Here is a 15,538-nt window from a genome sequence, read left to right as displayed (position 1 = left end):
CGTCAAATTGTTTGCGAGTTCCTCGGATCGCATCAGTGACCAGGGGAAATAGAAACATGGTACGCATGTATCCGTTTCTCTAGCTTTATCCTGCCTTCGCCTGCTTGAACCTTCTTCCATTCTAGTATTTAATTCAATCAACAGTGTATAAATATATGTTGTCTGGGTAGTTATATCGAGGAGCAATTTATTTTGTTCGACATTGCGAAATGCAGACGTCATTCGAGAGTAACGAACCGTTATTAAATGGAAAGTAGTATTACGTCGTTGCAAATTTTGACAAACTTAATACGTAGTTTGGTGTTCTTCGCATACTCGTGTAGTAGAAACTGGTTGAACCACTTGAATCAATGCCAGGATTGATCTTTCGACTCGATATTTTTGATGTATCCATGGCTACTTTTTCCCCCCATTTCTTCTACGCTCTCGTGTACATAGTCAGCCAAATACATCACTAATTTATCGGATCTATAGAATGAGATATTTACGAGGTTCTAACGTAGACGCTGCTAGTCGGGGTATCTGCTTGTTACGGGCTGTGCTAAATGCATTACCACCTAACTTCCTGCAATAAGGTTAGAAATGACCCTCGACTTTAACAGAGAGCCTCCCAAAGTGGTCGTTCTGGTTACTATGCTCACATAGACTGACGCTCGATCCGCCATGATGTATATAGAAGTAACCTCGGCATTGTGCAGGTTGAACCCTTTGGCTGGTTACAAACTATTTTCTCCTTCCCTCTAAACCAGGGCAGAACTGCTCTCTACGTACAACTCACGGAGACTGGTGCTTGAGGCTAACACTGGTAAAGGCTGGTGGGGCTGATGAAAGCTCGTTTACCATGTTAAACTTGTGGCCATCGAACTGCTCGAGGTGCACGAAATACTTTTACGTGTAAGCAAGCCAAGTGAAGCTCGATATGGGAGCTCGTTTCCACCAAAGCTCACATCCCGTTAGCGGAATTATTATCTAAGTACCTGCCAAAGCCTTTTATATACGCAAAAAATACGCCTTTAGATAGCGTCAGATCGCTAATACAACAAACGCAGTGGAACAACGGCAGGTTTCTGATGTGAAAGAAATATTTCGATGGGAGACGCATAGACAGTGAATGCGTTATTCTGCCGGGACGATGCCGAAAACCAAATAGAACCATTGGACCTCAAAAATAAGCACAGGCAGGAAAGGCGCTCTAATATGTCCACATCTATTTCTGACGCAACATTGCATTTGTGTATTGAAATGCGCGGTACGAGCTAAACGAATTTGCACAGATAACAGATTAAAGAGGCTAGTGATAACATTTTTTTTTTTCTCTAGCCTGTTAATTTACTATTACGTAGCCGTGATGAAATATCGAAATGACTCTCCATACGAAGTCGCAGTTGATTGAAGAGTAATTCTGCCAATCCAAAATTAACATATGCTGCCGAGCCACAGTTTGTGCAATGTGGTTACTCCAATTTGATCTAGTTTGGCTAAACCCTTGTAAAGCAAATAAGCGAGACAAGCGTAGTTTGATGGTTATCGTTCCTTTGGTATGATGATCAATTTTCACCCTAATAAAAAAAGAGACGAGCTTAAACACAGCAGCCTAGTAACAGCGCATATAAATAGACCAGACCAGATATCCTACCGTGATGGTCCCAATCGGAAAACAGATTTAGCTTACATAACGAGCATTTCTGTCGGCCTCTGGCCACTCAACCGTCAACTGATACGCTACAGAAGAGAAAACTAACTTCCTGTTAAACGTGAAAAAGAATTGTACCAGGTAATTCTTCGGCGACTCGAAGCTACATCGCTTACTCCAGTGCTGGTAAAGCTCTCTATCGCCTTTTCTGTCAGCCACGGAGAACAGCAGTGCATCGCTGGCTGGTGGCTTATTCGTCAAAACTGTTATCATAAATCGCTATTGACGGAGTCACGGTGAGAGCCTAATTGCGATATACCATTGAGGTTCATTGAGGTACCAGCAGGTGAGCGATGCCACCTAGTGTCGTCAAGTGGATAACTTCATCTGCTCGATACGTCACTGTCAACCGTGCTATGCTCGGACCGCTTGCTCCTGTTACTGGACCGAAGAGCTCATGCACTTTGCGCTTTGTGCCATATCTACTGGCTACAGACATGTGGAAAACAGAGAAATCGGTATATATATATATATATATATATATATGCATTATAATGTTGACTGTTACATCATAAGCAAGGAAACCGAAAGCACAGAACTTGAATGGTTTCAAGGACGAAAATAGTTGTGCTGAATTTCAACGAGGCGGTGATCAGATATTGGGACCCCAGGGGTAAGAACGCATTGCTACCATCGGGGACGCTTTTAACGGAAAGTAGAATTTGAAATCAAGAGCTTCGTCTCGTAAAATTCGCAGTTCACATTATTTCACGCAGAACTACAACTTGAATATTGAGACTATAAACGGTAACAAAATGGGAATTGATTGAATTCATTGGCTCGAGGCGAGTTGTGTGTTTGCATGCAATATGTACATGCAATTTGCAAAATTTTTACCAATAAATAACTTGTCTGGAGCATACTCTTGCCATAGACCGGGCCTGGTTCAATCTCTACCGCTAGCGGAAGAAGGAAGGGCGTGGCGTTCGAGCGGAATCGAGTTTGCCGGCAGTGTCAAGTAGATTTGTGTGCATACTAATGGCCTTACTTGTAGTGGATATTTGTTGCTATAAGATACAGTGAATACAGCCAATTGTTTCGAGTTCTTGAGACTCGTAGCCCGTCGATTCGACGATCGAAAACAAAAGTCTGATATCTTGATGACAAAGCAAGGCCTCATCACCATGTGTCACTTTGAGCAAAGGGATATCTAACGCTGGCTTCAGTCTGCTTATTCATTCCGTCTAAGTTTGTGCGATTACGGAGCTTTCCATGTTCTAAAAAGAGAAAACGCTGTACACCAGCGTTTTACTTCGAAAAGCTATAGATAGAGAAATTACATATAAGAATGCTAATGATAAGTTTTTGCTTGTCCAGAAGCTAGGACAAGTGTATAAAAAAATAAAGCTGCCTCTTACACAAATTATAAAGTCGTCATTCGAGCCTCACTGGTTTAAAAAAAATGAAACTTCCACAATCTACCGGATTCATTAGTAACAGGCTAATGCATGTAAAGTCAGCTAGATGAGCTAATCACGTCCATATTGGTAAGTCATGAATGTCCTTCAAGTTCTTTATCGACTAGCTATGGAAGCCGTTACCGTCGTCGCTGTTATGATTTTGCCCGTAGACCGGATTTCTACTGGGCAAAGCAGAAATTTCCCTAACCATTAGCAGCGAAAACACCGTGTGTCCAGTTAGCCTTGATAAAACTGTGACTTGTCTTAGACTAAATTTTATTTTAGGTTACGTTGATTTGGCCTTTATCGCATCGTTTGCATATGCGAGTTCAAGATAGACTCCTGCGTAGCAAGATGGCAAGAGAGAGATTGGCATATACGGGTCGGCAGCAGGACATTCGCCTTTACCACCAACTCTTAGACAACAGCTTTTGTCTCTATATACGCGTTGAGAAAATCAAACAAAATACATACTATCATGAATATTTGTATAAATCATAAATCCATCTCAGTTATATTCTGGAAATAGCGGGCCACTTAACTGTCGAACAGACGTGGCCACCCGCCTTGTCTGACCTGCTTAGGTGAGGGTTCTAAGAATTTATGTTCAAGCTATTATAGACAACCCAAGTTCGATTTAACTACAACGCGAGCCAACATGGAGCGGCAGCAGACTCCGTTGTTGTTACATCATCGATCATTTTTCTATTGTAATTTTATTGTTTGTATTTTGCTTGTAGAAGTCGGCAGGAGCGTGTCAATGGCAGGAGTATCTGAAACGACCTGTCGCGTGCTTTGCACATTCCCATTATTGGCTTAAGTCGTCGGTTTATTTACTGGAGTGCAGGAGTTCGTGTATTTGTTGTAAAGCGCGTTCCATGTATGAACCGTTGCATATATAAGGGACAGTTCGCCTACATCGTAAGGAATACATAAACGCTATTGTTGCATGGCTGTAGTAACTTTCAGTCTATCGAGAAGTACGTCCGTCAATATACGTCGTGTGGCTGTTTGTATTTACGATGCGAGTAAGTGTTTCCGTTCGCTCCGACATTGAGTGCAGCTATTTAGAGGGGATGCCAGGGAGTATGCGACCTGGCTGATGAAAACGAAGTGATCCTAAGCCACAACTGTCCCCCATATGTATGGCTGCTGTTGTCATTGTTACTATTGATGCGGTAGCTGTCGCTGCTACCCTTGATAATAACGATGACGCTTGTTGCAACAGCGTTGAAGGACGACAGGAGGCGGCGGTATAATGTGTAGGGGCAAGGCACTAACGGCAAATCGACAGGCATATAGTACAGAACCAGGCTGGTAGACAGAGAGACAACGGCAAGAATGCGCCAATCGCCATCGACGATGATAACTGGTGGCATCACTTACAGGGATATGGCAATATATCGCGGTTGTATTTACTTCGCAACCGACATTGCTATGCTCTATGATCTGCGTCGTTTGCTACCGTTCAGCGTATTTGTGGCGTTCGAGCAAAACCAGGAAAAACAGTAGATTCTTTATTCCTTTCGCCAGTAATGACAACGGCGGATGTGGCGGCCTCTTGAACAGCTCCAGGAATACGCTTACGATTTCGCCGCAGCGCGCCATTCCACCCCGATAATAATAACAAAGGCTTTAATGCAGCTCACGAGTAGCTATGATACTGGCATCTTCGTGTAACCAAACGCAGGCATGAAAGGAGCTTGTTCCTCTTCTTCACCCTGAGTTACCTTTTGTGGAGGGTGTGCTTTTTATGTTTTCGTTGTCCGCGCGGGAGTTCGCAGCTGATTTACGAATGGCTGGGCGCCTTGTTGGCGACGGGCATAACATCCTTACGGTCGATGCCCCAGCGGCATCCGGCGGGGCTTGGCTATCTTCGGGTGTGGTGACATTCGGTGGTGGTCGTGAACCGCGCTTACCAATGCTCGATCTAGATACACGATGTACCTCGAGAATTGTGTGATTTCGAGAATCAATTACGATAGAGTACGCGCTACACTCGACAGACTGCACAATCAGGCAGCGATACATCTTGCCTCCCTGCATTTGTTGTATCTAAATATAAATGATTGAGAGGACCCGTATATTTGCGAAATCATGAAGAGTTAAGCTGGCTTGAAGAAAACTGACGACGAAATACAAAGTTTTTCTATAATTAGCCAATACATATTGTGAAGGCATTAAAGAAATCTAACGAATAGGAGCTAACGATCTGTCTTAAGCAGCTAGCAGAATCTGTGCTGGAGTTCAATAAATATTCTACTTTTAACGTATTGCTAGTGCATAATTGAGGTAAAGTTTTCACCGATAAGTTACAAACCAGAATAAAACTCTATTTTTCTCTAGGGAAACGTGCTTTCACTCTTTTATTTAACTGAACCTTGACTCAGCCTAGATATCCATCACAAAGTATAGTTGAAATACGTGCAAATAGTTATCAGTGAGGATTGGCTCAGCGGACCTAGACCATTGACCGCAGAACAATCCAACGCTTAGAGTACCGCCAAAGAAAAAGTTCGACTGAAGCACTGCCCGCACAAGTGAGATCCTCCTTCTATTAGTATGTTATGTAATGATACAGTAGACATGGACTAGGTGGCAAGTTAGCTGATCAGCTACCCGTTCCAGCGGGATGCATAAAGCATAGCTAGCTCTTGTTGCTCCTAATTACGATACATAGGCAGTAAATCTATATAATTTACATGATATAATCCAGGATGTTTCATTTGTAGTCACTGCGCCCACGAAAGCTGTGGGGAGTGGGTCGCGGCGATACTAATTCATTGTCAAGCAGACATTCCGGTTTATCTATTCTATTCAATTTACAACTGTTCACAATCGTAATAATCATTCTATTTTGTCTCAGTTTCGGGCCCTCTCAGATTAGCAGAAACAACGGGCGGCAACCAACAATAATAGGGAAAACGAAGGGTGGATTTCGGAGGTGGAATATGACTCATTCATTACTGAGGTGCTGATGCACATAGGACATACAATATGGAATATTGTAGTGACTTAGATTCGACCGTTTCAATTGGCCCCGTAATAAGGGCACTTGGCCTATTCCGTCAGCTATTTGATCGTTTTGAAGAGGCTAGCATGCAGATAACTTGTAAGTGAATCGTTCGAAATGCTAGAACTTATGCATCCAGGTGCATAACTGTCGGTGCACTGATCATGCGGCATGTAATTTAGATGGACGATCCGACGGCATCATGATTCAATGTTGTTGAGGACGATATTATGAGCAAAGAGCTAGCGATATTATAGCATGGGATTTCCGGGGAAATCATTTTCCGCTAAGTAACTCTTTGGGTATATGCATATATAATTGCCTATGTGCTACATTATAATGCTGCGTGTTATTATGGAAGTATGATTTATATTCGTCTTTACCTTACATTTTGCTATTGATAAGGAAATGTTGTCGAAATCGATATTGCCATAAGTCAATGAGGATATTGTATAGCTGTTTTTCTATTGAAATAATAACAACATGAAAAGTAGCCCTAAATGCTTTATTTGACAATTTTACCTGTATGCTACCACCCGGAGCACGTTTCAAAGCCCATGCTATTGTCCGTCCCTGCGATTCATGTGGCGATCCATGGTCCGTTCAATAGGTAAATATCGAGAGAAAAACGGAATAAAAATAAGATTGCATAGTAGAAATAAAAAGAAAGTTAATCGCTTGAAAATACTGAAGAGATAAACTTTATTTATTTTTTTATAATTACAGTTTGTGCTTTTTCTGTGTTCCCTTTGACAGTAGTAGTCATTGTTCACTATTCTGTTCTGAAAGCTCGCTCTGTTAACCCTCTAATTGAAAAATCTCTGTAAGGATCGTAAGCAACGAATGGAGATAGCTTTCCATAGAAAAGCACGTCGCGGTCATTGAAAATCTCAATCTTGTTTGAAACCTAGTGGCTGACATCGTTTTTGCATTCAAGAAAGACCACATTCTCTATATGAGATACAGAAATTAGCGCTAAAGCGCAATGTTATGTTTTACATAAAGTTGGCTAAACAGTTCAGGCAAAACAAGAAGGGATACCCCGCGTTACAGGACAGGTCTGTAGATAGATATGTGCGTGCAAAATTCTGTAACAAGCAAGTTTATTTGAAAGGCGACCTTTGCCTTAGCCTTGTATTTTATTAGTAAGCATTGTTTTTGGTGATCCTGAACAGCGAAAACAATGTTTATTAAACGATCTTTACTCGCTTATCAAGTGTTAGTTTTCTGTATCACTGTGTTGGTTTTAGATGTGTAAAATAAGCAAAAGAACGTAGAAAGTTCGAGATACCCACACTATTTGGCACATGAGCACGGCTAAGTTCGTGAAGGGAAAAGTATATGGACATAAATAGTACATCATAAAACAAGTAGTACTATTAAGTTATTGCTGCTAATTGAATCGCTTAAATGGTTCATCTCGACTTGCAGGTACAACTGAAGCAGCATGGAAAGGCGTCACGATGGAGGCCGAACGTGTCTGTGAGGTCCATTTGCGAGTAAAGGAACGACTGTTGGTCGATGTAGTCCAAGAAGTGAAACGATGGCAGAAAGACAATTTTCAAAGGAACATGATGCAGCAACTTAAACAGAAAAAAGAAATGGACGACGCCTTCAAAAAGGTTCGAAAAGAGACAGCCCCATTTCAATTATATTAGCCACTATTTAGATTGCCGATAGAGCCTGATGAATAACGATGCTATAAACGCGCGCATTTTAAAAATCCAAACAGCCGTTTTTTTAAGCTGAAGACGCAATAGTATCAGAGTCAGTTGACTATTCTTGCTATTTCTGCGTCTGTTAGCGCTACAACGACAGCAAGAAATTCAGTCGCATATAATTACTGTAGTTTGCATTGACAAACAGATGGCGTCTGCCTAGTAGACTTCGATCTATAGCTTAACGAAGCAGTGTGTTGGGACTTTCCTACGTTTGATTTTTATCGCTGTTGATATTGATTTTCCCAAGCCTATATCTTTTATGCATTGTTTGTGACACTTGACATCGGCGTAAGGCAAAGGCATGTTCCGCTCAAAAAAAATACCGAAGTTCAAGATACAGTAGAACGAGGATGCGTGTATGTGTAAATTAACTATTTCAAATCGAAGCTCACATCATCATTAGTGCTATCAGTCTGCCATTGGCTGGTAATTGCAATTTCTGCTATATTTTCTGCTACCTGCATCGACTGACTCTGCTAAACAGACCTTTCTTTTTATTAGCTCAAACAAACACCACGGACAGGTAGGTAAACAAATGAAGATCAGTTTGTATTCTGCTATCATTCCTCTCATGTCACTTTCGCACAACACCTTTCATAGCGAACAGATACCGCGTTGCAGTTGTTAGCAAATCATTTCGCCTTCATAACGTTCTCTTTGAGCTAACGCGGGTTACTTCGATCGGTGTGAGGATCGGCACTCACAGTGAACTAAGAGTGCACTGAGCCAGCCACAGGGACGTAGGACAAGGCCATGCGATAGGAACTTGCAGGTCGTCGATTCGTTGGCAAAAAATAAACTATAAAATAGCCTTAAACTGTTGTTCAGCTCGGTTAAGAAAATATTGGGTATATTACGAATAAAGAATGCACACATGGTTGGATCCGTAAAAGCAAAACAATTAAATTAGGATACGATCATTAGGCTGAATTGGTTCTTAGTCTTTTACACTAGGACTGCCCCTAACGGCTATATTGTCGCGACGCTAATGTGTCACGATTAGTAGATTCAGGTCTTCCTCTGGCGTACAGTTGGCTCAACCTTAGATTGATTGTTATAACCTTACTTTTGTTTTTACCTTACCTTATTTTTAGTAGTTGGGCAAGCAAGCAGTTTTGTTTTGTTCTCCATCAGCTATACTCTCGATTAATCAAAAACAAATTATAAATAATCACATTACTACAAAGTGTACATAGATCGTGTAAAGTCCAGTTTCTTCTAGAGAACTGAGCTTTTCTCCACCAACACTTACCAGTCAACATAGGCAGGTTCGACTACTAAGTACGATGCAGAATCGGAACAAAATGCAGTCATCGGTCGGACCAACCCAGTCCCATTTCCCGAACGTTTTTCACTTATGAAAGGATTCGAGGTTTACATCCAATCCATTTGAACTATTGTCATCGTTTCTTTAGTGCCCTCTCTTCGCCTCTTAAGGCCCTCGCCATTCAACGGTATGCATAAAGTAACAACAAACTATTGTATCAGCCGCGTGAACAATATGTAATTTATGCCAGCACCGATGGTTTCACGTCTGATCTGAAAGCTGTTGGTAGAGTTATTTACGTGGCGCTTAATGCGCGAGCGGAAGCTACACATATACATACACAAACACACACACACACATACACGCAGACAGAGGGACACACAGAAACATTGATACACAAACCCATAGACACACACAGATACACTCAAACACACAGACACACACAAGTAAATAGACACGTAGATACACAGAAACACATAGAGACACACAAGCACATAGACACACACAAACACCCAGACAGACACAAACACCCAGACACACAAAAACACCCAGACACACTCAAACACCCAGACAAACACAAACACCCAGACATACGCACGAACACACAGGTACACTGCTCTAACGGTAGCGGTCGCTAGATGCTGTTCGCCAGGACACAAAGCTCTTCGCTGGGCTCCAGTCACTATGTTTGAATGGAGCAAGGGTTGCCTATGATCGGCATCGCCATTATGGACGATGTATTATTATGTATGGATTATGAAGTACTTGTAAAGTATGCTAACTGCGGTTCAATACCGTTTCATGTAGCGCCAGTAGTGGTAGCGCAGCTAACGTAATGATCATCAGCTAGGTGCGCACTACGGGTACTGTAGTATTGATATCATTAGTGATTCGCTCCCACGCTTGCCAGCGGACGCTCGGATGATGAAAATGCTCGATACTCAGTGCCTTTAACGTGGGATGTTAATGTGTGGGAATGTAAATCGAGCTGAATGCATGTTAAAACAATAGAAAAAAAAGGATTCATTTGGTACGCGACCCCTGAGGTCGAGGTTCTTGTGACACTAAATGAGTAAATCAAATTGGGACTGCTACGTCAATTTACTACTTGAGCTACTCGTAGTTAGTCGTGAGTTAGAGAGTTGTAGGGTAGCCCGATAAAGTACAATGTGACTTAGGCAATTAGCCCGCTATAATACGAATCGGAGGGAGTTTATCTAGACGCTGTCATATACAACCTAATTACTACGACAGAATATCTCACCGACTTAATCGGATGCTCAGCGTAACACCACCGTACAGGGTAAAACTCGAAAAACTCTGACGCCTGTCGACGCTCCCGAGTTACCTGTCTGATGAATACATAAGCTGTTTCATGTCTCTGTCTTTCCCAGACATGCGCGCCCGATAATTTAAGATTTCAATAATGACTATGTAAAACCGCAGCGAACTCTTGTCTTTGGGTATGGGGGATCTCCAACATTCTTAAGCTACCCTGATGCTGTAGCATTGCATCCACAACATCGCCTTCGACCACAGCTCTGATTTTTTTTATTCGGCATTAGGTAAATCGCCCATTCAATCATCGCTGATCCACTGTCAGTTGTAACTAAGATGTGCCAGTTATTATTATATATATATGTATATGATATTATATGTGGTGATACTGAATACGCAATACGTAACTGGCAATGCTGCGACTGAACTAGTGGCGTTCGGTCCTTTTTGCAGTAATCCGTGTGCTTTTTTTCAGTGTTGAGCTACAACAGCCAGGGTAGATTATTGTGGTTCGTTTAGTGTGAGCCTTCCCGTTTTGAATTTTCATCAGCTGTTATCAATGCAGCTGCTTCTGTGTGTATGTGGAATCTGGTGCACTGGATTGACTTGTCTCTCCGCCTGCGTGTTTCTAGTTTGTTGAATTTAGCCGGTGGATATCAGCAGGTTGAAATGAAATACTTTGCATATATATACCCACTTGCTTCGGCTGAACCTTTTGCCTATCTGTCCTACTAAAGGCAGCTGTGTCTATAGTAGCTGATAGTAGCAATGCTCATAATGCAGTTCCTGATGGTTACCTTTAAATGGATCTATTGGGACCACTCGAATGGTGCCGTTGAAATCGACGCATCCTTCAGTCTTAGCGTTATGTTGTCTATTCGATTGCTCGGCCGTATGCACTGGCACAGCGTCTGGCGACAGTTTGACACACATCAGACGGAATTATAGACCACGAAGGAAAGCTAAGTGTGGCAAAGCAAGCCAGAGCGGTCGATACGATTTTTGATACGATCAATACGCTCGCAGCGCACAGCTCGTAGCGGTGACATGAATTACACTGTAATAAAAGGCATTTTGTTTACTAATTAGCTTTTTTCTATTTGATTAAAACTAGCTTGATACGCTAGTGAATTCAGCGGCAACAAGGGTCAAGTGTTGTGAATGGATGCACTAAATACCTGGACTTTTTCTGCCCTTCCGATTATCTATTGCATACACGTATCCTGTACAAGAGTAGTACTATTTGGACCTGAAGAAGTGGAGCGGTATTATCTTCTTTTAGGCGTGTTTTTTTAGGTTTTCGCTTTTTCGTCGCTAATGATCTGCCGCCTTCAGACGATTTACTCTTCCTCGGAAGTTTTTATGACTGACATCTTATAAACACAGCTATTAACAAGAAATCGATTAGGCGTTTCAGTAGGGACGCCTTTCTGATTTTGAAAATTCCTCTAAGCTATTCGACACATCGTGGACTTCATTGTAGTGCGGCGTAATACCAGATTCTCCCGAAGAGTGGTAGTGTAAACTTCCTTGACTCACTGCAATCGAAGGGCGAGGTCTCTTCGTTGTGAGTAAATGCTGACATGTCGTCAGCATCTGTCGCTCACGTACCCTACTATACTCCCTATCTCCGCTAACCGTCCAGCTAACTAATCCTGACTTATTGCTTTTAATTGGGCGAGATGTCTTAGGCGATTATTGCTTGCTGTTTTCGTCAGTTGGCTCAACTCGGCTCTGTTCCCATGATCGACTGCTGTGTTGTCAGAAGCTGGCATCTGCGGATTCGATGAGTGTCCGTTCTCAGCGTCTCGGGCTGAGCAGAAGCCTTCGTCGCCTATCGCCAATCAACTATGTTATCCGATCCGATGCGGTCAGCGCGTATCGCCATTGCTCCTCTTGTTGATTTGGTCCCGTTATTGTTGACGTTGCCGTGTGCAGTAAAGGATAGCGGCAACGACCCGCTTTAACCGTCGCGGAAGCTGAGATCAGAAGGCAAACGCTCTTACGCAGCATGGCGTCTCAACGATAGCCAGAAACAATACGGCAGTGTCGGCGATTCGTGATCGATCAGGGTCGTGCCATGGAAGAGATTTCAGCAGCTACGAAGGTCTGCTGTGTGGCAGACAGGTTTATAGGTCAGGACACCAATGGTGACGAGAGCATCTATAACTGTTTGCAGCATTTTGAGTCAAATGTTTCTGAGTTAGATCTACCCGATTCTGCTAGGTATACTTCCCAATCAGTTACTGGGGAAATGGAAATCATGAAACTTCCAATGGCTGTCAGACCTGGTGGTGTTTGGCAGGCGAGGAAATTCCACGGAAATACTAGGGCTATAGAGGGTGTCTGCTTTCTAAGATAGTTAACTTCTAACGGAAAACTGAATCGGAAGTTTGACGAAGCAAACTGGAACGACAGCACTGGAAAAAGTGTCTGACCCGTTACGAAAAGCATAATGATCTGCCAACGACAGCGGCACTGCCATAAGGCGAATGAGATATTGCAACATGTCTTATCTAAAATATTCGTCGTTTAATTGATTGATAGACATAAAGTCATCGGTGCTATTCCTACCAACGTTCCGCAATAAACAGAAGAAACTGATTATTATTAGTAAGCTATGTGGGAGATGGTTATATAGAGCGATGTGCGATTATGGAAATACACAGCAATAATTTAGTTAGAAAAGTTGACGGCTTCCGAAGAGAAGACGATATTTTAAACATATTTCAGTTATTTCATCTGTCTAATCTGAAGAATATCGTATGCATATCAGGATCTCATACGTACTAATTGTTAAAGTTCGACACTTCCTAGAGATTTTTTTTTACCGGCTGTAGCAGTGCTTGAAGCGTATAATCATGCAAATTCAGCGAAACCGCACGTGCACGATTATGCACGCGCAAATCTTACTCAAATTAATGTAATACAAAATGATAGGTGTTATCGAATAGAAATGTTGGTAAGTGATCGAATGTATTCAGCCGTCGCAAATAATTGTCAAAAAGTTTTTTTTCTTTTTTTTTACTATGAGATTTTCACCAAAGTTTACAAATAAGAATGAACGTTTCTCTCACATAGTATTAAACAACAGTGAGTATAATTGCAATAGCAATATATCTTTGATCAGTTCGTTTATCTTCGTAACTCTCGTATTCAGACTCACTATTCTGATCTGACAAAAAAGCATTTTATATTTTATTTTATATAGATACAGCCCAGTGTCACAGAGGGTATGTCGATGTCCAGTACGAGTTAACGTACTGAAGCAGCCGTATTCGCACTTTGCTAATCACTAAACGTTGTACCAGCCGGACGTGTGATTAACTAGAAACGATATTAAAAATGCTTGTACCGTAATAGGATCATCCCAATCGATTTTTCTAATAGGTTCAGTCTCGTATATCATACAGCCGTGACGATTGGTGTTCGCACGTCTGCCCCGTGCATCTACGCCAACCACGCCACGCTACGCTACTACATACTCACGCGCAAGGTATTAAACAGTATTTGTCCTTTTATCAAAGCCATTGACCTCGTCATCGTAGCTTCTGTTGGCGGGTGATTCCGTGCAGCGGAACTCTGGTAAATGTCCTTCAAGCGTGGATTAGCAAATGTCAGACATTCTATGTCCGTAGTAGAAATTACGACCGGAGCGGCTAGCCGTACCGAGCATTTTTGACATAACTCATCCCTGTCTACGACAGATGGTGTAGCGATACTGGAGCTCGTCGGCATCGTTATTTACCGATCACACTGGCATGGCACGAGGGCCATTCACGCAAATCGAAACGCGGCGATCCGACGACGCGACTCACGTAGTTACTCGAATAGGTACAAAACGAAAATTTACACTCAGGGAAGGAATCATTGAGATTGATGGGCAGGCACATGCGCTGGCCTGAAATGTACGGTAGATAAAGACAGTGCTTGGCATTACGGGTCTCCCCTTTGTGTCGTTCGTGAAGCAATCGTTTTCATTTCTTTTTTGTTGAACGACAATGGTCATCCAACCGCTCTGTCGGGACCCGCTGGGAGATTCGACGACGTCGGGAAGATGCCACCAAGATCCCACTGAATGCCGCATTTATCTTACGAGTGTGCTTAACTATAAATGCCAGTAGCACTTCTTTCCGCGGTTGCCCGCTACCGGTCGTCATATAGTTCCTTCAATTCATTTGGTCAGGTAGTAGCTATATATTATTGTGCAACGAGTCTGTTGGAGCGCTCCTCCTTCCGCTATGGGGCTATATGGGGGTAATGTCGAGCACAATAACAGAGCCGAATTGGATAGGAGTGTGCGATAGTTGTATAGTCGAATTGGATTGTTAGCTGACGCTGAACGGGAAGTTTAACATCCAATTGTCATGAACGAGTAATCATGATTAGTACACAGTCACTTAGCCGAGGGCAACATCTTCTCGGCTGAGCCAAGACGAATGCCTGCGCAAGTCACGTATTTGGTAGGTATAGACAAGCGCACATATGGTACTCATCTACCAAAATGATATTAATTGAGATAGAATCGTTGCTTCCTGTACCGTGTGTAATAACTCTACATTATTATCAACGCATTCCTATATAACTCGGCCAATGAGATAGCAATTTTTTCTTTTAACAAAGAGTAATGAAGCAATTGACCACGATGCAATCAACAAGAAAATACTAAAGATGTTGAGGGTTATGATGAGTTTAGCACTGCCAGTACTCGGCCGGTGGCTTAAATAAAGGTTGATTAAGGCATCTGACAGATAGTAAAGGAACTAGGTGTTAAGGGAAACACAAAGATCAAACATCTTACTTTACTAACACATACGACATGTGAACCAGCGCGTCGGTAGAATCGGACCAATGACGCTTCATTCAGATATCGTCCCTGAACTGAGTAACCTGCTGTCCGTCATCACAATGAAATTGGCCAATAATGCGGATGATAAAACCAGGATCATTACGGTACATGATTGCATACCTGAATATGCCTCTTGCACGCTGCATGAAGAACAAACGTGCGTTGAGGAATTAGCAAGAAAAATGTTAAAAAAAAAGGTATTGACTACTCTATTATCGGAAAGATATGTGAGTGGACATCTTAATTCCAAGATGTTCTACCAAACCCCTTCGAAGCTGTCGATATGGAGGACAACTTAACGTAAGTGAATGCATTCG

General features: G+C 42.3%; 1 protein-coding gene across 5 annotated transcripts in view; it reads left to right on the top strand.

The window, feature by feature from the left end:
* Window positions 1–15,538, top strand: part of Synd (protein kinase C and casein kinase substrate in neurons protein Synd) — a 67,089-nt gene that overhangs the window by 28,655 nt on the left and 22,896 nt on the right. For 4 of the 5 annotated variants that reach the window (XM_022801681.2, XM_022801683.2, XM_086988161.1 and 1 more), the window contains exon 2: window positions 7,538–7,728. In XM_022801681.2, coding sequence (XP_022657416.1) covers window positions 7,538–7,728 — 191 coding nt within the window. Of the gene's footprint in view, window positions 1–6,075; window positions 6,206–7,537; window positions 7,729–15,538 lie in introns of those variants that run through there. The other variant, XM_022801682.2, reaches the window with a different exon arrangement.

Source organism: Varroa destructor, unplaced genomic scaffold, assembly GCF_002443255.2.
Source record: "Varroa destructor unplaced genomic scaffold, Vdes_3.0 BEIS01000004.1, whole genome shotgun sequence".
Lineage (NCBI taxonomy): Eukaryota > Metazoa > Arthropoda > Arachnida > Mesostigmata > Varroidae > Varroa > Varroa destructor.
The sequence above is the reverse complement of the archived record's forward strand: the minus strand, read 5'-3'. Positions and strand labels throughout refer to the sequence as shown.